The sequence below is a fragment of the Anthonomus grandis genome, chromosome 4 (genome assembly GCF_022605725.1).
Source record: "Anthonomus grandis grandis chromosome 4, icAntGran1.3, whole genome shotgun sequence".
NCBI classification, from domain to species: domain Eukaryota; kingdom Metazoa; phylum Arthropoda; class Insecta; order Coleoptera; family Curculionidae; genus Anthonomus; species Anthonomus grandis.
Window position 1 is genome coordinate 4,602,267 of NC_065549.1, and position 26,051 is coordinate 4,628,317.

Sequence of the window (26,051 nt, forward strand, 5' to 3'; positions counted from 1 at the left end):
AAGCACCTTTTCATGTTTTAAATACACATCCCAACAAAAAGGCACTGTTCAAGCCTATCCTGTTACTGACGGTTTGGTGTCACATACATTTAACTTATCACAACCTGGAATGGCCTGCCCAACTTTGCCAACGAGCCTTGCGCATCCCTTAGGAAAAGTTCCTATTAAGGCCAACAAAATGGAGCATATAAGGAGATGCACTGCTTTTGTTGCAGAAGAACACAAACCATATTTTGATGCTATTCTTCAGTGGCCTACAATCAACAATCAATGAGTGATCCGAAGATTAGTTTTTCCAAAACTTTGTAATCTTCTATTGAAATTAGCTGTTTATTTTTGACTTGTACTTTACATAACTAAATCTGTATTAAAAAAAAATAAATATTTTTCAAATTTACTAAATAGCATTATTTGCAAAAAGAGCACATGTCAATTCCTTCAAAGTCTTCTGAGGGTGCTAACATCAATTTTTAAATTTAAAATATAAGGAGACAAATCGCGCTATTCAAACTACAAATCAATTATAACAATAAATGTTAATAATTTTACTTAATTTGACGAAAAAACAGTTTTTATCGATTTCCCAAAAATGTATTTTTTTGACATATGCCCTTTCTGCTTACATCGATTGAATGACATTTTCACACAATTTCTAAATAATAAGAAATTTATTAAATTGAATTAAACTATTTCTTTCTAAAAGCGACTGGCCTAAATTAAAAAGTTATTAATCGAACTTCAAGTCAGTTTCTTCTTTATTTTATTTATTTAATCTTACTTTGTATTGTTTCTTTTTTTATTATATTTGACTAGTTTTCATCCTAATTTGTTACCTTTTAATTTTTTTCTTGGACTTTTACCATGTAGTATTTTTTTTAAATGGTGAATACAAAAGTATGCAGTCAGTTTTTAATTTGTACTTAATTTCAGTATCAATTAGGTTTAACTAATATATTATGTTCCTAAGGCTTATTATTTCTGTTTCTTACTTACAGATCTGATGATGCTTAGTAAAGGCGATGTCTTATTGTAATAATTGAAGAGCGGAAATTAAAAAGGGCTGAAGTGCCAAAAAAAGGTTTTGAGATAATAGAGAAAAACTAAATAAAAGTCAGAGAACGTTTTTAAGTAAAGCTTTATTAAGTATTATGCATTTAAACTGGACGGAAGACCTTCTTACTACAAAATAAAAATGTTTAAACAAGTAAAATTAGGAAAAGGCCTAAGTGCCATAACCGATTTTGAGTAAAGAAATATTCATAAAATACATTTTACTTCTTTTTTTGTTCTAAACCATTGTCTTCAAACAGCTACTTCAGAGCTGTTTATAAAAACGTTGGTGTTTTGGATTTTGAGGATAAGGAATCATGCTTCGAAGAGATATCTTTTTATTTTCCGACACCTTGCTTTCTGATGGCAGCTTCATTACATTAGCCTGTCTGAGTCCAGCTAAAGTTTTCCCTTTCTTTAAAACATTAACTTGCATCCCTTCATCAAAATTAGAAAATGAAGTTTTTATCTTAATAAGTGTAGGATTCGTAACTTCGATCGTTATTACTGTAGCTTTACTGATATTTAACTTGGTAGTGTTAATATACTCATCCGTCGCTTGTCCGCTGGTCCCAAAAGCCGCGTGGAGTCATGTCAACAACATTAAAAGGTGGAGCGTACCTTACTGATTTTACTATTGCTTGGAGGTCTGAGGGTACAAATTCTTTGGATACTTTCTTCCGTTTTCTACTAAAGCAAAATCTCAGTATTCAATAGTGTGGAAAACACCATTGGCCACCAAAAAGATCAATGTAAACAATAAAATTCTATTCTTATTTTGGCTCCCGCAATTATCACACCATATTACCAAATGCTCCTTAAGGGTCAATCCACGGTTAACAATGTATAAAAGACATGATGCAATTTCGTTGGCTCTACGAGAAGCTACTCCCTCGTGCCACATACACAAGTAGGCCTCATTTGTATCCCCAATATGAACTCCTAAGTTGTAGCAGGACAGCTGCGAAAGGTAGAACATGTCGCTGTGTGTCAATAATGGAACAAATATGACCTGCTGTAGATCCATGGATAAACAACACTTTGTGCTTTCGGGATCTTGAGACTCAATCGTATCTTGCTTTAATATCTCTCTTGCCCTTTTGGCCTTTCGATGATGGATTTCCAGCTGATCTTTTGCAGATTCACTTGACTTAATGTTGGCTTTAATTTGACACTCTAGTTTGTCACATGTGCTACATGTATCAACTCGTGGTCTGTGGAAACTTAGGTTGGGAAAATCCTTGATGAAAACTGATCTATAAAATTTGTATGTGACTGGCGAATCTGGGTGTAATTGCGTAAAAGCTTTAAACAGTCTGTGGATATTTAAGTCAGGACTAAGGTATTCTTTTTCGGATTTGGCCCTTGAATAATGACCAACTTCCCTTGGTATCATGTTTACATGATTTTTTACCAGAAGAAGATCAGCTTCAGAAAATGTTGGAGCAGCATGTCTGGTACGTTTATTATTATAACAGGTCTCACCCATTTTCTTCTTTTCAATAAAGACCCGTGAAATGAGGACCCCACGAAAATAGCTAATAAGTTTGTATTCCATACCTGCTGTTCTGGATAGTTTTTTATACTATCTTCTTTTTATAAGTTTTGTATGACTTTCCGCCTTTACTTCTCCTTTTTCTTTGGGTTTCTTCCATTATAATGTATTTCAAATCAAGAAATTATCACACACAACGTACACGTGCAAATGTCTAGACATAACTAAGGTAATAAAAGTATGGGACTTAGGACCCTTCTAAGGAAAATGCTTGCGCACATAAAACTATCGACATTTACGAGGGACTCTTATAAAACCGTTCATAGGACATAAAGCATGGCACATAGAATGTTTCTATGTAAAAAAACTGAATTTCGGAAAAAAGGCACTTAGGCCCTTTGTAACTTCCACTCAAAATTTTCTAGTTCTTCCAGGATTTTTTTTAACAAAATATTAAGGAAAATTCTTTTTGTGATTAAATAATCGAGCCCATAAGCAGAGATTTATCAGGAAAGTAATAAAATATTTAAATTTTCCAGGCTATTTCTAATTTTTTTTGGTTTGTTTTTAGAAAAAAAAATTCTTCTTGCATCTGATAATTCAATATTTGAATTTTTTTAAAAGAAACTCCGGTTCAGGAGATTTCAAATATCTCCTAATTTTTACAGAATTTGGTGTTTTTTATCATTTTCCAGGAAATAAAAGAAAAACTATGTTTACTTTTTCCGAAAAATTGAAGAAATTTGTTATTTTTCCAGGCAATATTTATTTATTTCCAGAAGAAAAACTTTACTCCTACGTGATAACTGAATCTAAAAAAAAAATATTTTTTCCATAAAAGTAAATGAATTTATTTTTTTAGGAAAATTTGAATTTTTTCCATAATATTTCAAAACTTGATCCTTCCGTGATCTTCGAGGTTTTTACGTCATCTTTATCTCTGGGTCATCTGGAAATCATGGTTTCCCACTAGAGCATGCACTAATACACAGTAATACACTAAAACCATTATTTTCTTCTTAAATCAAGATATAAGTATGACCAATGATTTTTTTTAAATTTTAGGTCCATTCGCAATACAAAGGGCAGCCAACACACCGTCATCATAGCAGTAGTAAAAAAAAGGTAAGATTCTTAAATTAAACCAACTAAAACAAATAATATTTTTGTTATATACTAAATATACAGGGTGGTCAACAATAGCTTTTCTCCGAACCTATATAATATTCGAAAAACCTTTACACTTTTTTTTTCAAACAAAATTCAATTTTTTTAGTGCATTTGAAAAAGACGATGGCATCATCGCGTCCCTCCTAGAATCCGGATTTAATAGGGTAAGAAACTCCAAATACTCCATTAATATCCCTCTTTTTTTTGAAATAATTATTTATAAAAATATATGTAGAAAAACAATATATATAAAATCCTTAAAAAGTATTGACGTATTGTGTTTGCTTACAGGAATAAACTTCCTCTCAAAGGAGAGTTTCCGAGAGGCTTTTCATAAACGGAGGATTTTTATTTTCCTTGTCGACTTCTTGTTTATTTTGCTTGTTAAGGTCTTTTTGGTATTTATGTGGAAATTGTGTGACGTCAAGTTTTCTGGAAAAAACCGTGTTCTTTGATGTGATTTTTCTTGTTAATGTAATTTTTTTTCAAAGATTTTTTCCGTTTTTTCCAGTTTATGTGATTTTTCCCGATAGGTTAGTAAAATGTCCTTTTTTTTCAGTGAATGAAATAAATTGCGTATATTTTTTTTATGTAGTTTAAAATTTTCTTTTAATCTTAAATAGTGAGAAAACAATAAATTATTTCAGGAAGGAATTGAATGCTTCTTCTAGAAAATAGGTTTTTGTATGGAAATTCATGGTATAATCCTTTTCTCTCAAGCTGCCATATACTGTAATTTTTTTCCAGGCATTTCATGATTTTTTTCTGTATTTCCCAATTTAAAAAAAAAACATTTTTCCACCTTTTCCAGGAGATTCTTGATATCAATTTGTTTCTTTAAGAAACTGAAGCTATTTGGCAAAAATTAGCATGTTTTCCGATTTCTCCAGACTTTCTATGATTTTCAACTAAAAGAATCATTTTCTATTTAGCGCAATAACTTTTCCCACTTCCTCCAAATGTGGAAAAAATCCAGAAAATAGAAGAAATTCTCTATGACGCATCGTATTCGGGATACACTATAAAAACGTCTTTTTTATGTAAAGGAAATGTACCTCAACATAATTCCATATATGATCCCAAAGAAAAAGAGAAAAATCCGACCGAATAAGGAAAATAAAACGAAATCCGTAATAACGCTGATGACGTTAACAACCGAAGGGAAAGTAACCATTATTCAAATGTGTCGGGTCATGTTTTATTCAAGTCTCAGATTGTCCTTGGGGTAAATATCTGAAACATGATGTTTTCTTATATACAGGGTGTCCTATAAAGAGCAACAGGCGATAGTAGGGATCAACATTAGAAGATATGCTTTATGAATACGCTAGAAACTTTTACACGTTGACAAGTTACAAGGTATTTCGTTTATGAGAAATTTGAGTTTGGTATTTGTTTGAAACTAATACAACCTAGATATCGGAATGATTCCTTTATTAAGTAGATGTCTTTTTTAATTGTTAATTGATTGTTAATCTTTTCATGAAATCTTAAATTAGATTTTTAACATTACAGTTACAGCATTTTAATATGCACACCTCGTAATGTAAACTTAGTATAGAATTCACTCCCGGCCATATGTTAATGAAATAGTCCAAGTATCTGTCTGTATTCTGGATTTCTATATTCTGTGACTTTAACGGTCCGACATTTGCTTGATTTTCTTACTAGAAAAAGTAAATAATAAAAAACTTCGGTGTAATAATGAAGAACAGGCTTGGAAAGACCACAGATGTAAATAGCTCCGCACTAGAGCGGCGCTATTTACATCTATGGGAAAACCCTCTCAGTTTCGCAAGACGATGACTGAAATTAAAATGTTTTTTTAGCTTAATGTGCTTTCAATAAACCTTTATTTAATATATATGTAATAAAACTGTGTATTTAATATTATTAAGCTTAGGAATAATAGATCTTACATTAAAATAGCGTATTTTTAAATTAAAATAGAAATATTTCCGTTAACAGGCATTGTATCAAGTCGAAAAATGTGTTAAGTTTATCGTTTTCTGTCTCTGTTGCACACACTGACTCTTTTACTATTTCGTCTGCGCATTTCATCGGACACTTAGATATGGTTGAGTTGTACATACTTATGCTGCAGTGAGGATTCTAATAGCTAAGTCGTATTTTTTCTTACAACTTTTCTGGCACTAAATAGAACGCGAATGTGCTCATGATTTATATCAGTTCTTTTATATTTAGATAAGTTCTAGTTTCAACCTCGGATTAAATATTTCATATTTCTGTTTTACTTATCCACATCCTTCCATAAAGTCCAATAAAACGTCCATAATAACATCTCTAACATTTAAAATGTTTCATGAACATATTTATTAGTGTTTTGTAGAGTCTACGAACGTCCTGGTGGCGGTCAACGAGCTGATTTTACTGAAGCATTGCGAGCTACGAACGTTGGCGCAACACGCCACTTGTCAAGCCTTGTATACCGCCCTGGATAAATGTAAGGATCTAGTCATTGTGACTGATGACAGTTACAAATTTCAGGTAAGCATTAATTCAGTTTTAGATCATGAAAATCAAATTGTCGTCAAATTTAAAATTTGATTCAAAAGATCCATGCATTATTCTCAAAGAGACTTTAATAATATATAACAATGAGGAAAATAAACTCAAAGTCTTACAAATGTAGCGTCTATTCGACTATAGACGCTACATTTGTGATACAATAGCTACGTTTACAACGCGCGGATCTATTAGGTCCATGGATCAAATGATATATTTTTATTTAGTACAGCCCTGTTTACAAGGATTGATTTTGAGGGTTAAATTAGTCCAGGATTTTCTCTAGGATCAAAATGTCAGTTGAAGTGAGTTTAGACGAAGAATTATAGGACATAACCTCTAAATCTAAATTTAAATATATAAAAATAATCTAATAATTTCTTTTTTAAGGCTGAAGCTTATCCTCTGTATTTTCTTCTTTATTTTTGTGTACAAAATAAAAACCTTGTAAGCTAAACATATAATAAAATGTTAAACTTGTCATTTTGGGACTTCAAAATAGGTCCTAGATGTTTAGACCAAAAAAAAACTGAATCTAATCTACCCTGTTTGGGAAGCATCAAATTCGCGAGCCAAATTTTAGTGCGCTGCCGTTTACACCGAAAAAATAGTTCTCGTGATGTCATTTGATCCAAATAATAAATGTTTAATACCCCCGTTGTAAACGTAGCTATTAACTTTGAGCCTATTTTCCTCCTTGTTACATTTTAAATTTGCGGCGAATTTTCAGTATATGAACGCGGCATGTGAAAAGCAACTAGGCCTGAGGCAGGAGGATACGTTAGGGAAAACCCTTCAGGAGCAGCTCGTGTACGATACGGTGCAAATAAACACGATGGGCTCGTCCCTTTTAAGGGCCCGCGAGTGGAGCGGACCCATGACACTTAAACGGAAATCGACCCAAGAGACCATAGTCAGCGCCTGTAAGGCTGTTCCCTTTTCTTGTGCCGGAAGGTAAGAATAATAATAATAATAATAATAATAATAATAATAATAATAATAATAATCACTTTCGTGTTTGTGACCCAATGTCTTCAATATTGCGGAGGGTTGTGGGGTGGGGCCAGAAAAAAAAACAGAAACCTGGAGAGCCTCTATATTTAGTAAATATTTTTAAAAATCATCTTCATATGTATAATACTAGATTTATAATTTTATTTAGAGTCCCATAGCATAGAAACACAAATTTCCAAAAATCTTTCGTTTTTGTAGCCTCTCAACTTTGGAACAAATTTCCTGAGCATGTTTAACAATTTTCAATAGGAGTATTTAAAAAGTATATTCAGAATTATCTCCTTGAAAAACAGCAATGAAAATCTCCTTGAAAACCAACTGCCTGCCAATAAATTTTCTATTACTTCCAGGCTGTTGAAGTCATTCTTCTCATTGCTGAAAGCCTTCAATTGCCTGGAAGTAACAAACAGTCACTTTAAAAATTAGGCAATATTAGCTTTCAGGCAATTAAAGTCACGGTCTTCTGACTGTTTGAAGACACCAACTGTCTGCAATAAATTTTCTAATACTTCCACGCCGTTTAAGTCATTCTTCTCAATCCTGAAAGCCTTCAATTGACTAGAATTAACAGACAGTTACTTTGAAAATTAAGTAATTTTAGCTTTAAGGCAGTTGAACTCACATTTTTCTGGTTGTTTAAAGACCTCAACTGCCTGGAATAAATTTTCTAGTACTTCCAGGCAGTTGAAGTCATTCTTCTAATTCGTAAAAGCCTTTAATTGCCTAGAAGTAATAGACTATAACTTTAAAAATGATGTTATTTTAGTTACTAGGCCTAGACGTAATTTTTAGTTTCCTTTAGGAAGTAATATTTTTATTTACATACTTTTCGTAATTGAAATTGATAAAATCTAGAAAGTATTAGACTAAGAGATAATAAATAGAGACCAAACTTGTCGAATATTGCCACATGTAGAGGTGTGTAAACTATTTTTTATAATTTTTTATTTAGGCTATTTAACATACTTATATTAGGACGGTTTTTATTGGGATTTCATTTGATTCAAAAATAGCACACTCGTCCTGCATTATTTCTCACTTTTGGCGCCCAAGAATAAGGTAAAAATGTGATCAATTAGGTAATTTTAGCTTCCAGGTAATTGAAGTCACAGTGTTCTGACTGTTTGAAGACAAATACAGTTTTTAAATTAAAACTATTGATCTATTTATTAAATGTATATGGTCAAGATATATTTATTAATCTGTAGAATATCGGCATTTAAAAAAATTGACACGGAATTTACATATCTAGTGTTTAAACTCGATTACTTCACCTCAAATATTTGATAAAATAACCCTAATATCACGTATATGCCACTGTGAGTATATGATATACTTTTCAGGCACGTGTGGAATATCATACCTAAAGAAATCTCAAAAAAAATGAGAAATGCATTAACGTGTATGAAACCCGATAAATATACCAAATAAAATATACAAATTAAAACAACTCAAGAATACAAATTTCATTTAGAGGATTTAAAAAATAAAATTTATTTTAGAAAAATGCAGTGGTGTACTTTTTTTTGAAATAGTATTTAATATAATTATAAAGTTTGTTGGTAGAATTCCTGAACACCCGGTATAATATACCACAATTTAAGCTTAATTAGATACCATTATTATAAATTCCATATCAACAACTATTTAAAGATTAAAATAAAGGTTTTATACTGCTTTTCTATAACTAAATATTCAACGTTTTATTGATGGTAAGTATATTTGTTTAGAAGCTCAATCCATTTTCTAAACATCTTTAAATAGAATACAATATACAATACTTAAACGTTTAACTTTTATGAAATAATAATTTAAAATATACGTTTATTTAACTATCTTGTTTGGTATATTCAAAAATAGAACTTCTGTGAAATGGGCATATTGCAGCTAAGTTACAGAGTAAAAAAAATTAAAAAATCAAAGGCGTTCCAGAAGGATCCTATAAAATTATTTTGAGTACTTAATTATTAAATTTTACATTTCATTTGTAAAAAAGTTAATATTTTATACAGGACGTTCAAAAATTAGATTTAATTATCACTAATAAATGTGACAATGAATTTTTTTTCGAATTTAATAAGGTCTTCCTATACGTAGTCTGTGCCTATAAGCAAAGAAAGAATTATTTGATTCAATAATCATCATTGTGATAGAGAATCACTCAGAAGTTCCCTTATATCAAATAAGCAGGAATTGATTTGTAATTATCATGGTTACCCTAAAAACTGATTGATCAATTAATTAAATATTTATTGTGATTTATGTATATAGATTTTCGTTGGCTAATGATTAATTAATTATCATTAGGGTTTAAAATAATTATCACCGAAAAATCCCGATCAACTAAAAATTAATCAACTATTACTTCAAAATCAATGACATTGTTCTTAATAGAATTGATTAAATAATTATCGGATAAATTTTAGAAGCTTACAGACTTTAAATCAATATTCAACTTAACTCAAAATTAATGGAATATTTATTATGATCAAACAACGATTGATTCAATCTTCATTGCTATTTCTATCTAGACTGACTTAATTATGATCCAACCAGGTTATTGATTTGAAATCATTAAGAAATTTCTTATCTTCTTCTTTGATCCTTAGTGTTGTTTAGATAATTATCATTATGACCCTAAAAAGTCATTGATCAATCAAATAAATAGTTCTTATGATTTATATAGATTTTTCTTGAAAAATTAATTAACTAACATAGATATTTGTAATAATTTAAGTACATTCCACTGGATATGAATTAATTTACTAATTACCATTGGAATTTACATAATTATGACTTAAATCCCTATCAAGTTAAAAATTAATTAATTAAATCGTCATTGTGATTCAATCAGCTTAAAATTCATTAGTCGAAAATTGATTAGAAATTATCATTAATAAATTGATAAATCATATATAGGACTTGAGATCAATAATGTACTCTTGATTCAAATGCTCGTTACTGTACTAAATGAGTTAAAAATCAATAGAAAGTTTGTAATGATCAGTCAAGAATTGATCAAGCAATTATCAATATTATTCTAAAGAGTAGATGAATCAATTATGATTCTTACAGGTTATTAATTTTACATATTAAAAATTCTTGAGGCTTCTTGACCTTAATCAATTGGGAATAGTTCGAATAATTATTATTATGATTTTAAAGAGTAACGAACTAAGCATAGAATGAATTATTTGATTCAATAATCATCATTGCGATAGGCAATCACTCAAAAGTTCCCTTACATCAAATAAGCAGGAATTGATTTGTAATTATCATTGTTACTTTAAAAAATGATCAACTAATTATGATTTATATAAATATTCGTTTTGGCTAATGATTAATTAATTAATTATGATTAGGGTTTAAAATAATTATCATTAAAAAAAACCCGAATAACTGAAAATTAATTAACTAGCTATTACTTTGAAATCAGTGTTATTGTTCTTAATAGAATCGACTAAATAATTATCGGAAAAAATTCTAGAGGCTTGCAGACTTTAAATCAATATTCAACTCTGAATCAAATAGACCTTAATCATTTTAGAATAATTCAAATGGCCATTATTATGATTCCAAAGTGTAACTCAACCCAAAATCAATGGAATATTTATTATAAGCAAATAACAATTGATTTAATCATTATTGTTTTAATTCTAAATAAAAACTGACTCAATTATGACTCAAACAGGTTATTGATTTCAAATATTTCTTATCTTTCTCTTAGAGGCTTAAAATTGAATACCTAATCATCATTAAACCAAATGATTCAATTAATTAACTAAAGTATTTGAAATGATTTAACTAAATTCCATTGAGTGGAAATTAACTAAATCATCAATTAATTAAATAACCTATCAAAATAGTGATTCAATCAGCTTAGACCGAATCAACGAATCGAAGTATTTTTGATTCAAATGAACGTCAATCTATTAAATAAATTAAACACCAATAAAATGTTTATTATGAGAATTATTTATATAATTATTAATGTTGTTCTAAAGAGTAGATGAATCAATTTTGATTCTCTAATGGGTTATTAATTTGAAATCAATTATTATTTTTAAATATTCTAACAGAATTAATTAAATAAATATCAAGTAAATTCTCTAGTCTAGGCTTATAGACTAAACTCAATATTTTTCTGCGAATCAAATACACTTTAATCAATTGAAAATAGTTCGAATAATCATTATTATGATTCTAAAGAGTAACTCAACCCAAAATCAATGAAATATTTATTTTGACCAGCCGAGAATTGACTCAATAATTTTTGCTGCAATTCTAAATAAAAACTGAATCAATTATGATTCAAACAGGTTATTGGTTCGAAATCGTTGCAATGTTTCTTATCTTTCTCTTAGATTATTAGAATTAAATAAATAATTATCATTAATGCGAATAATTCTATTAACTCATTAAGATATTTGTAATGATTTAAGCACAGTCCGTTAATTAAAAATTAATTTACTAATTTTCATTGGAGTTTTAATTAATTAATACTGAGTCTCCTAACAGCTGAAGATTAATTATTTGAATCAACACTTTGATTCAATCACCTTAATCTGAATGAATTAGGTATTTTTGGTTTAAATTGACGCCAATCATTTAAGCATTGATCAAGCATTTATCATTGTTATTCCGAAGAGTAGATGAATCAATTATGATTATTAAATTAAAATCAACGATTTTTTTGAAATAATTTGGTACAATTCATTAAATAATTATTAGAAAAATTCTTGAGGCCTTATGGATCTAAAATCAATATTTTTTATGAATGAACCACTACTATAATTTTAAAAAGTAACTCAATCCAAAATCAATAAAATTTTTATTATGATCAGCAGAGAATTGATTCAATAGTTTTAAGTTTGGTGTGATTTTAAATACACACGGACTCAATTATGATTTAAACATCTATCTTTTAGACCATTAGAATTAAATCAATAATTATGAATTTTAATTAATTAACACTGAGGCTCCTACCAGCCAAAGATTAATTAATTACATCAACACTGTGATTCAGTCACCTTAATCCGTGAATAATTATATTATATAAGAATTGATCAAATACTTTATCATTGTTATTCCAAAGAGTAGATGAATCAATTATGATTCTAACAGATTATTAATTTGAAATCAATTACTTTTTTGAAATAATTTGGTTCTTAAATAATTATCAGAAAAATTCTTGAGACCTAATTGACCTAAAAGAATTGAATAAATAATTGAGAATTTAAATTAATTAACACTGATGTCCCTACCAGCCAAAGATTAATTAATTAAATCAACACTGTGATTCAGTCACCTTAATCCGAGTAAATAATGTATTTTTGGTATAAATGGACGTAAATCATTTAAGAATTGATCAAATACTTATCATTGCTATTTCAAAGAGTAGATGAATCAATTATGATTCTAACAGATTATTAAATTAAAATCAATGATTTTTTTGAAATAATTTGGTACAATTCATTAAATAATTATCCTTGAGAAAATTCTTGAGGCCTTATGGACCTAAAATCAATATTTTTTATAAATGAACCACTATTATAATTTTAAAGAGTAACTCAATCCAAAATCAATGAAATATTTATTATAATCAGCCGAGAATTGATTCAATAATTTTAAGTTTGCTGTGATTTTAAATACACAGTGACTCAATTATGATTCAAACATCTATCTCTTGGACCTTTAGAATTAAATAAATAATTATGAATTTTAATTAATTAACACTGAGGCTCCCTACCATCCGAAGATTAATTATTTGAATTAACACTTTGATTTAACCTATATTACACTTTTTTATGGACCTAAAATCAATATTTTTTATGAATGAACCACTATTATAATTATAAAGAGTAACTCAATCCTATATTAATGAAATATTTATTATGATCAGCTGAGAATTGATTCAATAATTTTTGCTGTGATTCTAAATGGACATTGACTCTTTTAGGACGCAAACAAGTTATTGATTCGAAATTAATAACATATTTCGTATCTTTCTGATAGACCCTTAGGTTGATTAAATACTTAACAATAAAAAAATCAACGTTGTGTAATCAATAAAACATTTAATATGATTTAGGTAGATTCCGATTAGTTGAAAATGAATGAATTGAATAATCTTTGATTCAATTATCATCGAGAAGTCTATCAACTAAGAATTAATTAAATAAATCATCATTGTCACCCTCATTTATTCAGCCCATAATTGATTATCACTTTGACTTTCAGGAGTAACTAAATCAAATATAATTCAAACAATTTATTAACTAAAAAAAAATTTTGATCATTCCAGAATTGATTAAATATTCATTACTATAATTTTAAAGAGGAACCATCGTTATGACCGTAATCCATTGAGAATGACTTAAATAATCACTCACCTAAAAATCAATGGATTTTTTCTGATCCAAATACCCCGATCATTTAAGAATTGATTAAATATTCTCGCTATAACTCTAAAGAATCAATCGAGTCTCTTTCACGTTATTTTTCTTGTTGTTCGTTTCAGGATGCCGACCCACTTCATCCTGATTTTTGACACGAATTCGATTGATCCGAATATTTTATCGCAGTCCCGGGGTAGCATCCACTCGATCAGACGTGGATCGACGGACGTGCGGAGCGTCAGCAGCGATTATCTACGACGTACGTCCCTCGCGAAATTAAACGCGCTTCCCCTGGAGGCTCCCATCACCAAGGTAAGATTCTAGTTACGATAAATCAGTCGAACGACTTACTATTGATTCGTAATCAATAAAATTGTATTCAGTTCTTTATGGAGTATTAATGAGAAAATTCAATTCAATCATTATCATCATTGTTTTAGATTCAATAGAATGGTGTCAATAATTTTGATTCACTCAACTCTCTTAACTTTGAAGTATTAATGAAAATATCCTCATTGGGTCTCAATCACTTCATTGAATTAAAATCAATGGAGTATTTATATTGATTATTTAAATAGCTCTGGAGTATTGATTAGAAAATACTCATTATAATTTTATTGAAGCAAGCCAATACTTCAATTTTTCAGCCTTAGCAAACTAAACTTGAATAAATTATCATGAGAGCTATTGCTTTGCAATAAATAAAATTTTATTATTGATATTGATTCATTTAACTCGCTTTACATTAGAGTATTGATGACAAAATCCACATTGTGATTTTAATGACTCAAATCTGTGATTAATTATTAACTTTTATTCAACAACAATTATCACAATTAAGATTTTACAGAGTAATTGGATCATAATCCATGGTATGATTTTATTGATTTTCATTAACTTTTTCGTGGGGTATTAATGAAAAGATTCTCGTTGTGATGCAATGAATCAAGCCTGTGATTTAAAAATCATTAGGGTCATACAATGATTTTCATTCAAAGGACTCCTTTTGTCTGGGAAATATTAGTGAAGAATTCCTCATTGTAATCTTAAAGCCTGTGATTTCATTTTATTAGACCAGACTTGATTAAATCAGTAAAGTGTTGATTTAAATTTTTATCTGTGAAGTATTATTGAGAAAATCCGCATTGTAATTTTTATGCATCAATTTTATAATTTAATTTTTAACCCTTAGTGGACAACAAATTATTGAATCATCATTATAATAATTTTACAAATTTATTGCTTTACACTCAATGAAATGTTCTCGTTGGTTTTGATGAAATTAACTTGAATTGAAGTATTGATGAGAAAATCCATATTGGGATCTTAATGACTCAAGTGTGTGATTTAATTGTTAACCCTTATTGGACAAGAATTGAATATTAATTATCGTAATTGTAATATTTCACAATAATTGATATTGATGCAAAATCAGTGAATGTGTAATATTGACGAGAAAAATTGGGATTCTGATGAATCAATAAATATAATGATTTAGATCTCTTTATCACTTGGAAATTAATTAGAAAAACCCTATCGTGTGAACTCATCCAGAATTGATTAAATTATCATCACTTTAAGTGAAAGAGCTCCTAATTGATCAAGAATTGATTGAATATAAATTATTTATTATTAACTTGAACGATTTGGAATCAATAAAATAACATAGAAAATGATTGAATCTGAATTAAAGAATTGATTATTCATTATCATCATCGTGATTTTACACAATTATTAATATCGATACAAAATCAGTGTAATGCTCATCGATTTTGATTGATTTAGCCTGCCATTTGTAAAGTATTGATAATAAAAATTGCGATTCTAATAAGGCATTGATTCAATATCAATAACATAAGTATATTGATTTGGATATCTTGTGAACTCACCGAGAAGTGATTAAATTATTTTTGTGATTGGAAGGACTCATTATTGATGAAATATTAATTGATTTATCATTAACTTGATCGATTTAGAATCAATAAAATAACATAAAAAACTATTATATATATCTGTTCTCATAAGCAAATAATTAAATAAATAATTTGCAACAAATATTAAATTAATAAATATTTAAATTAAATAATTATTAAATTCAAATAAGCTCTATCATTTAAAAAATAATTAAATAATCATAAGATTAAATGAGAATCATTGATTCAAAATCAATGGAATAATTGTTGTAACTGAGATATACACCTCAAATCAGCCAAAAATCAATTGAATGATTATCATTGTAATCCTAGAGAGTAATTGATTTAAACTCAATGAAATAGTTGTTATAACTAAGATATAAAGCTATCAGCCAAGAATTGATTAAATAATTATCATGATTCTAGAGAATCAATAATTTAAGAATTTTAGAAAATTTGTTTAAATTGAAATCTCATTAATAGTTAAGAATTAATTAAATGATTTTCATTGTGAGAGTTATTGATGATTTAATATTATTGACACTAGAGGGTTATTGATGATTCAAGATCAATGGAATAGCTGTTATAACTTTGATATGTCGTAACTGTCCAGAATTGATTAATGAATATCATTGTGATCCTAGAGAATCATTAATTTAAAATCAATAGAATAAAGGTTTAATTGAGATATGTCATTCAACAGTCAAAAATTTATGAAATTATTATAATTGTCATCCTAGAGACTTATTGATTCATAATCAATGGAATATTTGTTGTATCTGAAATATTTAGATGGGCCAAGAATTGATTAAATAATTTTAATTGCAATCCTAGAGAGTCATTGATTCAAAATCAATAAACTAATTTCTGTGATTTTTATGAATACTTATTAGTTGAAAATTAATTAATTATCGAAGTCACTTGAAAAATAATTGTGATCATCATTGTTGTTTTACGGAATCAATCAATCAAATATTGATTCAAATCAAACATTCTATTGAATCAACCACTGTAAAATTCCTGTAAGTAAGCCAAGAATTGAATAAATAATATTCACTATCAATTATTATATCATCAGATTATTGATTCGAAATTAATTAAATATTTCTAAAAAAATCCTAAATAGTGATATAATAAAAAACGATTGAGATTCTGAAGACTGACCACGGCCAATTCGTTATGAACCGGGACTTGATTTAATAATTAACCCTGTAATTTAAAATTAATAATCAATGAAATTTTTCTCAATATGCTAATAGACCCTTAGAATTGATGAAATAATTATCAGAAAGAACTCAAAGGTTCATAGCCCTTAATGAAAAATTGGTGAAATGATTATCATTATGGTCCTAGAGAGTCATTTAATTAAAATCAATACAATAGTTGTTTTGAATTGATTAAATAATTATCATTGTGATCTTAGAGAGTAATTGATTCAAAATCAATAAAATATTTGCTGTGATTTCTATGAATTATTACTGGTTGAAAATTAATTAATTATCGAAGTCATTTTAAATGATTATCACTGATTATCACCTGCTAATTAAAAGTTAATTCATCATTGTAATTTTGTGGAATCAATCAATCAAATATTGAAGTTCTATTGAGTCATTCGCTATAAAATTTCTTGTGATTAGACCAAGAATTCATTAAATAATTATCATTATAATTTTAAAGAGTAGCTCTGAATTAACTATATATCAATAGATTATTGATTCGAAATTAATTAAATATTTCTAAAAATTCCTAAAAATTGATGTAATAAAAATCATTGGGACAGATTTACCTACTTTCAAATCATTATGAGCCAAGGATTGATTAAATAATTATCATTGTGATTCTTTAGAGCCACCCTCTTTAAAATCAGCCAATAATTGATCAAATAATTAACACTGTGATTTAAAAAAACCAGCTAAATCAGTTATAAATTTAACACAATTTAATTATTAATTTATATTCAATTCAATGAAATTTTTCCTAATAGCTGATAGACTCATAGAATTGATTAAATAATTATCATGAGCTGTGACTCTGTTCACAGACCTTAAACCAATATTTTTTCAAGAGAATCAAATCAAGTTCAAAATTCTAATGATGTGATTCTAAGCAGCATGGGACACAATTATGATTATGACCACTTGATTTGATGCAGATATGGAATTATCAGCCTAGAATTGATTAAATAATTATCATTGTGATCCCGGAGAGTAATTGATTCAAAATCAATCAAATATTTTCTGTTAATAAATTCTGTTAATTAAGTTCTATGAATTCTTACTGGTTGAAAATTAATTAATAAATTAGCGAGGTCATTTTAAATCATTGTCACTGATAATCACCTGCGAATTAGTTACATTTTATAGAATCAGTAAATCAAATATTGAAGTTCTATTGAGTCACCCACTATAAAATTTCTTATGATTAAGCCGAGAATTAATTAAATATTTATTACTATAATTTTAAAGAGTATCAATAGATCATAGATTCGAATTCTAAAAAGTGATGTAATAAAAATCATTGGAATTCTACAGATTTATTTACTTCTAAATCAGTATTAGCCAGGAGTTGATTAAATAATTATCATTGTGAATCACTTTCCCTAAAATCAATATCAAATTTACCATAATTAGCCAAGAATTGGTCAATTAATTAATCCTGTTATTTAAAAAAAAACAGTAAATCATCAAAACAAATTGTAATAAATGAAATTTTTCTTAATATTCTGATAGATCCTTAGAATTGAGTAAATACAATTTAGAGAAAACCTGAGGGTTCACAGACCTTGAATCGATATTTTTTTAAGAGAATCAAACTCGACATCAATGGTTAATTAAATGATATCACTCTGACTCAATTATCATTATAATCTTATTCCATTGAAATTGATTTAATTGGTCGCTCACTTGATTTGTCAGCTTTATTCATCATTCAGGTATGCCCTTATCGTCCAGGAATTGATTAAATAATTACCACTGTGATTCTAAGGAATAGCTGAATCAATTAGAATCAAACAAGCTTTTGATTTGAAATCAATAAAATTATTTGATTAAATAATCTAAAAGGCCTGAAATCAATGAAACGTTTTTTTAGGGAATCAATAATATGACTCAGATAAGCTAGGAATTGATGATCTAATCATCGTGATGACTCACAGTGACTGATTCTTTTAGTTATAGTCGCTTTGTATATTAATATATTCCTGCATTGACTTTTAGACTAAATTGACGCCATTCTCTCTAATGGAGAACTGATGTCACATGTTCAATTTACACCTCTTTTCCAGATAGTCGGTTTAATCGATCAGATACGCGAGAACGTCTCGTCCAACCCCCAGCTGCTACCCCTCATCGACAAAGTGGAGGATATCTTAAAAAGTTCCGAACTGTACGCCTCCCACGTGAAAGAAGATTATCGGATGAAGGTGGATGAACCGGTTGTTTCAGACTTGATTACCGCCTTATTATCGGTAAGTAGATGACCACCCTTTAGACGGGTAAGTGATCTCCCTTATTTGATTTTTTAGAAAACCCCTCAACCTACCGCGACCGCCTCTTCCAGGAGGAGCAGTAACGATTCCTCCGTGTTCAGACCCTCCAGGACCGGACTAATTAAGGTACCGAGATTTTTGTTTTCATATTTTAATTTCTCAACCCCCTAATTATTATTTCGTAGGCCCCCGCAGCTATTCGAGACCTCCTAGAATCCTCCCTTACATGGGAATTTGACATATTCAAACTGGAGGATCTGTCACGCAAACGACCGCTACAACACTTGGGCATGAACCTTTTCAATCACTTTGACGTCGGCGGCTCTTTAAATTGCGACGAACGGACGTTAAGCAACTGGCTGACCGTCATCGAGGCGAATTACCATTCGGAGAATTGGTACCATAATTCCACACACGCGGCCGACGTGATGCAAGTAAGTCGATTGGGCGATTTATAAACGACGTTCAATTTGACGCACCGAACCGCACTACGAACGTCGTTTATAAATTCCTTCGTAAGTTGATGAATTAATGTTTCAGGCTACAGGGGGTTTCCTGGAAAAGGAGCGTATGAAATCGATAATGGAGCCTCTGGATGAGGCGACCAGCCTGATAGCGGCCGCCGCCCACGATCTGGACCATCCAGGAAAATCCAGCGCCTTCCTGTCGAACTCGAACAATCCGTTGGCGATTTTGTATAATGACGTCACGGTTCTGGAGTCGCATCACGCCGCAATGACGTTCAAGTTGACGTTAGGTCCGTGCGTTACCCATAATATATAGTTTATAAATTGTCTTTATGTTTTGATGTTTTCAGGTGACGAGCGGGTGAACATATTCAAAAATCTGGATAGGGACACGTACAAACTCGCCAGGCATAACGTGATCGATATGATTTTAGCAACAGAAATGACAAAACACTTCGAACATTTGGCCAAGTTCGTTAATGTATTTTGTACGCGGTCCTCCGGGGGTTCCGACATGGGAGAGGTACGTCCTTGATACTCCTTTTATCCTGCTTGGTATCAACCAGTGACGTCATAGTGACGATCAAGTGGGCATGTGCGGTGACATAAGCAGTTCAGAATCCGGCGTAGTTTGATGATTCTCTTGTTTCCTCGTTTGTATGCACTAATGAATTTTTGAAGCTCATTTGAATCAAACGGTTCAGTATGACGTCACTGATTATGTCAAAATCGACTTTTTTAATTTTAGTTTCGTATGAAGGCTGATGAGTTTCTGTAACGAAAAGATCTTCACAAGTTTTCCTATAAACACAACCGTTTCGGAGTTATTGACTAGTTATTCAAGCAATCTTTATACTGTCAAAGGCTTTACAGAAATCAAAATATTTTGAAAACTCATTTAAGGATTTTATTAATTTTAATTTCATTTGATAGCTGATGAGTTTCCTCACTAAAAAGTTTTATACAAGTGTCCTTGTAAATACAACCGTTTTGAAGTTATTGAGTAGTTATTCAACTGATTGAAAAAATCCTGATACTGTCAAAAGCTTTACATAAATCAAAATATTTTGAAAACTCATGTAAGGAATTTGTTTATTTTAGTTTCATTTGATAGCTGATGAGTTTCCTCACTAAAAAGTTTCATACAAGCGTCCTTGTAAATACAACCGGTTTTGAGTTATTAAGTAAATCAATGGATTGAAATAATATTGATACTGTCAAAGGCTTTACTAAAATTAAAATATTTTGAAAACGTATTTTACGATTTTATTAATTTTAGTTTTATATGAAAGCTGATAAGTTTCCTTAATAAAAAGTTTTTTACAAATTTTCTTATAAATACAACCGTTTTGGAGTTATTGAGTAGTTATTCAACTGATTGAAAAAAATCTTGATACTGTCAAAGGCTTTACGAAAATTCGAATATTTAGAAAATCCGTGTAAAAATTTTATTGATTTGAGTTTTATTTGAAAGTCGATGAGTTTCCTCACCAAAAAGTTTCCTGCAAGTTTCCTTATAAACACAACCATTTTGGAGTTATTGAGTAGTTATTTAACTGATTGAAAAAAACTTGATACTGTCAAAGGCTTTACAAAAATCCAAATATTTTTAAAACTCATTTAAGGATTTTATTTATTTTAGTTTCATTTGATAGCTGATGAGTTTCCTCAGTAAAAAGTTTCATACAAGCGTCCTTGTAAATACAACCGTCTTTGAGTTATTGAGTAAATATTCAATGAATTAAAAAATATTGATACTGTCAAAGGCTTTACTAAAATTCAAATATATCGATAACCCAAGTTATGACCTTATTGACTTTAATTTTTATATTAAAGATGATAAGTTTTCTCACCAAAAAGTTTCTTACAAATTTTCTAATAAATACAACCGTTTTGGAGTTATTGAGTAGTTATTAAACCTATTGAAAAAATCTTGATACTGTCAAAGGCTTTACAAAAATCCAAATATTTTGAAAACTCATTTAAGGATTTTATTGATTTTAGTTTCAATTGATAGCTGATGAGTTTCCTCAGTAAAAAGTTCCTTACAAGTGTCTTTATAAATACAACTGTTTTTGAGATATTGAGTAAATTTTAAAAAATGTTGATACTGTCAAAGGCTTTACTAAAATTAAAATATTTTAAAAACGCATTCTACGATTTTATTAATTTTAGTTTTATATGAAAGCTGCTAAGTTTCCTTATTAAAAAGTTTCTTACAAATTTTCTTATAAATACAACTGTTTTGGAGTTATTGAGTAGTTATTCAACCTGTTGAAAAAAATCTTGATACTGTCAAAGGCTTTACGAAAATTCGAATATTTAGAAAATCCGTGTAACAATTTTATTGATTTGAGTTTTATTTGAAAGTCGATGAGTTTCCTCACCAAAAAGTTCCCTGCAAGTTTCCTTATAAACACAACCGTTTTGGAGTTATTGAGTATTTATTTAACTGATTGAAAAAATCTTGATACTGTCAAAGGCTTTACAAAAATTCAAATATTTTGAAAACACATTTAAGAATTTTATTGATTTTAGTTTCATTTGATAGCTGATGAGTTTCCTCAGTAAAAAGTTTCTTACAAGTATCTTTATAAATACAACTGTTTTTGAGATATTGAGTAAATTTTAAAAAATGTTGATACTGTCAAAGGCTTTACTAGAATTCAAATATTTTAAAAACGCATTTTACGATTTTTTTAATTTTAGTTTGATATGAAAGCTGATAAGTTTCCCTACCAAAAAGTTTCTCACAAATTTTCTTATAAATACAACCGTTTTGGAGTTATTGAGTATTTATTTAACTGATTGAAAAAATCTTGATACTGTCAAAGGCTTTACAAAAATCCAAACATTTTGAAAACTCATTTAAGGATTTTATTGATTTTAGTTTCAATTGATAGCTGATGAGTTTCCTCAGTAAAAAGTTCCTTACAAGTGTCTTTATAAATACAACTGTTTTTGAGATATTGAGTAAATTTTAAAAAATGTTGATACTGTCAAAGGCTTTACTAAAATTAAAATATTTTAAAAACGCATTTTACGATTTTATTAATTTTAGTTTTATATAAAAGCTGCTAAGTTTCCTTATTAAAAAGTTTCCTACAAATTTTCTTATAAATACAACTGTTTTGGAGTTATTGAGTAGTTATTCAACCTGTTGAAAAAAATCTTGATACTGTCAAAGGCTTTAAGAAAATTCGAATATTTAGAAAATCCGTGTAATAATTTTATTGATTTGAGTTTTATTTGAAAGTCGATCAGTTTCCTCACCAAAAAGTTTCCTGCAAGTTTCCTCATAAACACAACCGTTTTGGAGTTATTGAGTATTTATTTAACTGATTGAAAAAAACTTGATACTGTCAAAGGCTTTACAAAAATCCCAATATTTTGAAAACTCATTTAAGGATGTTATTGATTTTAGTTTCATTTGATAGCTGATGAGTTTCCTTAGTAAAAAGTTTCTTACAAGTGTCTTTATAAATACAACTGTTTTTGAGATATTGAGTAAATTTTAAAAAATGTTGATACTGTCAAAGGCTTTACTAAAATTCAAATATTTTAAAAACGCATTTTACGATTTTTTTAATTTTAGTTTTATATGAAAGCTGATAAGTTTCCCTACCAAAAAGTTTTTTACAAATTTTCTTGTAAATACAACCGTTTTGGAGTTATTGAGTAGTTATTCAACCTATTGAAAAAAATCTTGATACTGTCAAAGGCTTTACGAAAATTCGAATATTTAGAAAATCCGTGTAACAATTTTATTGATTTGAGTTTTATTTGAAAGTCGATGAGTTTCCTCGCCAAAAAGTTCCCTGCAAGTTTCCTTATAAACACAACCGTTTTGGAGTTATTGAGTAGTTATTTAACTGATTGAAAAAAACTTGATACTGTCAAAGGCTTTACAAAAATCCAAATATTTTTAAAACTTATTTAAGGATTTTATTGATTTTAGTTTCATTTGATAGCTGATGAGTTTCCTCAGTAAAAAGTTCCTTACAAGTGTCTTTATAAATACAACTGTTTTTGAGATATTGAGTAAATTTTAAAAAATGTTGATACTGTCAAAGGCTTTACTAAAATTAAAATATTTTAAAAAAGCATTTTACGATTTTATTAATTTTAGTTTTATATGAAAGCTGATAAGTTTCCTTATTAAAAAGTTTCTTACAAATTTTCTTATAAATACAACTGTTTTGGAGTTATTGAGTAGTTATTCAACCTGTTGAAAAAAATCTTGATACTGTCAAAGGCTTTACGAAAATTCGAATATTTAAAAAATCCGTGTAACAATTTTATTGATTTGAGTTTTATTTGAAAGTCGATGAGATTCCTCGCCAAAAAGTTCCCTGCAAGTTTCCTTATAAACACAATCGTTTTGGAGTTATTGAGTATTTATTTAACTGATTGAAAAAATCTTGATACTGTCGAGGGCTTTACAAAAATCCAAATATTTTGAAAACTCATTTAAGGATTTTATTGATTTTAGTTTCATTTGATAGCTGATGAGTTTCCTCAGTAAAAAGTTCCTTACAAGTGTCTTTATAAATACAACCTTTTTTGAGTTATTGAGTAAAAATTTCAATGGATTGAGAAAATATTGATACTGTCAAAGGCTTTACTAAAATTCAAATATTTCGATAACCCAAGTTATGACCTTATTGACTTAAATTTTTATATTAAAGATGATAAGTTTTCTCACCAAAAAGTTTCTTACAAATTTTCTAATAAATACAACCGTTTTGGAGTTATTGAGTAGTTATTAAACCTATTGAAAAAATCTTGATACTGTCAAAGGCTTTACAAAAATCCAAATATTTTGAAAACTCATTTAAGGATTTTATTGATTTTAGTTTCATTTGATAGCTGATGAGTTTCCTCAGTAAAAAGTTCCTTACAAGTGTCTTTATAAATACAACTGTTTTTGAGATATTGAGTAAATTTTAAAAAATGTTGATACTGTCAAAGGCTTTACTAAAATTAAAATATTTTAAAAACGCATTTTACGATTTTATTAATTTTAGTTTTATATGAAAGCTGCTAAGTTTCCTTATTAAAAAGTTTCTTACAAATTTTCTTATAAATACAACTGTTTTGGAGTTATTGAGTAGTTATTCAACCTGTTGAAAAAAATCTTGATACTGTCAAAGGCTTTAAGAAAATTCGAATATTTAAAAAATCCGTGTAACAATTTTATTAATTTGAGTTTTATTTGAAAGTCGATCAGTTTCCTCACCAAAAAGTTCCCTGCAAGTTTCCTTATAAACACAACCGTTTTGGAGTTATTGAGTAGTTATTTAACTGATTGAAAAAAACTTGATACTGTCAAAGGCTTTACAAAAATCCAAATATTTTGAAAACTCATTTAAGGATTTTATTGATTTTAGTTTAATTTGATAGCTGATGAGTTTCCCCAGTAAAAAGTTCCTTACAAGTGTCTTTGTAAATACCACCGTTTTTGAGTTATTGAGTAAAAATTTCAATGGATTGAAAAGTGAAAATAAAAAGTGTTGATACTATCAACGTCTTTACAAAAGTCCAAATATTTTAAAAACCCATGTTATGATTTTATTGATTTTAGTTTTGTTGGAAAGCTGCTGAGTTTCTCTACCAAAAAGGTTCCCATAAGTTACCTCCTAAATATAACTGTTTTGGATTAATTGAGAAGTTTCTCCATGGACTGACAAACATCTTGATGCTGTCAAAGACTTTACAAAAATCTAAATATTTTGAAAACTCTTGCGCCGATTTTATCGAATTGAATTTCGTATGAAAGTTGATGAATTTCTGTACCCAAAGAGTCTTTACAAGTTTCCCTATAAACACAAACGGTTTGGAGTTATTAAGTAGTTGATTACAAAAAATCTTGATACTGTCAAATGCTTCACAAAAATCCAAATATTTCGAACCCAAACCATGTAACGGTTTTATTGATTTTAGTTTCATTGGAAAGCTGACGAGTTTCCTGACCAAAAAGTTCTTTACAACACCTATAAGGACTGCGAACAAATGGTTGATGTAATCAGCTTAAATTGAATTAAAATTTAGTTAGTTCGAGTCTGACTATTGCATTGTTGTATTTGGTAAATAGGTAAATAACAGTAATTCCATAATAAAGAGAGATTAAGATCAACAGTGTCTTTGAACTCTCAATATCACCCTAGAATATTGACAGCTTAATCAGAGACAAGAGAGGCGTTTTCTTTGATTCAACCAATGTAGTTCGGTTGATTTCTGATGGAGAACATTGATGATCGATAGTACAGAATATATTTAGTGATCTCTCGAAGGCCTTAGATTGCATTAGGATTGGGAAACACATGTATGCTACACAAAGTACTATTTCAAGCATGTTCCATATGTACAGTTGAAAAGTGTCTGATGTACTCAATTTTTCTCTCCAACTCAACTCGAAGTCAACTCGGTTACTCAACTCCTGTTTTGTTATTAATGCATTTATTTGTTTATTTAATTTTAAACTATTGGCAACCAGGTCTGTTCTAAAGATGGCCTAAATAAAGGCCGAAA

The 26,051-nt window shown here is 28.9% G+C and overlaps 1 protein-coding gene across 6 annotated transcripts in view; it reads left to right on the forward strand.

The window, feature by feature from the left end:
* Positions 1-26,051, forward strand: part of LOC126734834 (high affinity cAMP-specific and IBMX-insensitive 3',5'-cyclic phosphodiesterase 8) — a 108,683-nt gene that overhangs the window by 77,036 nt on the left and 5,596 nt on the right. For all 6 annotated transcript variants that reach the window (XM_050438600.1, XM_050438603.1, XM_050438602.1 and 3 more), the window contains 10 exons: positions 3,611-3,670; positions 3,822-3,879; positions 6,056-6,223; positions 6,972-7,195; positions 13,776-13,965; positions 18,850-19,032; positions 19,090-19,179; positions 19,239-19,487; positions 19,594-19,810; positions 19,871-20,043. In XM_050438600.1, the coding sequence (XP_050294557.1) occupies positions 3,611-3,670; positions 3,822-3,879; positions 6,056-6,223; positions 6,972-7,195; positions 13,776-13,965; positions 18,850-19,032; positions 19,090-19,179; positions 19,239-19,487; positions 19,594-19,810; positions 19,871-20,043 (1,612 nt within the window). The remainder of the gene's footprint in view (positions 1-3,610; positions 3,671-3,821; positions 3,880-6,055; positions 6,224-6,971; positions 7,196-13,775; positions 13,966-18,849; positions 19,033-19,089; positions 19,180-19,238; positions 19,488-19,593; positions 19,811-19,870; positions 20,044-26,051) is intronic.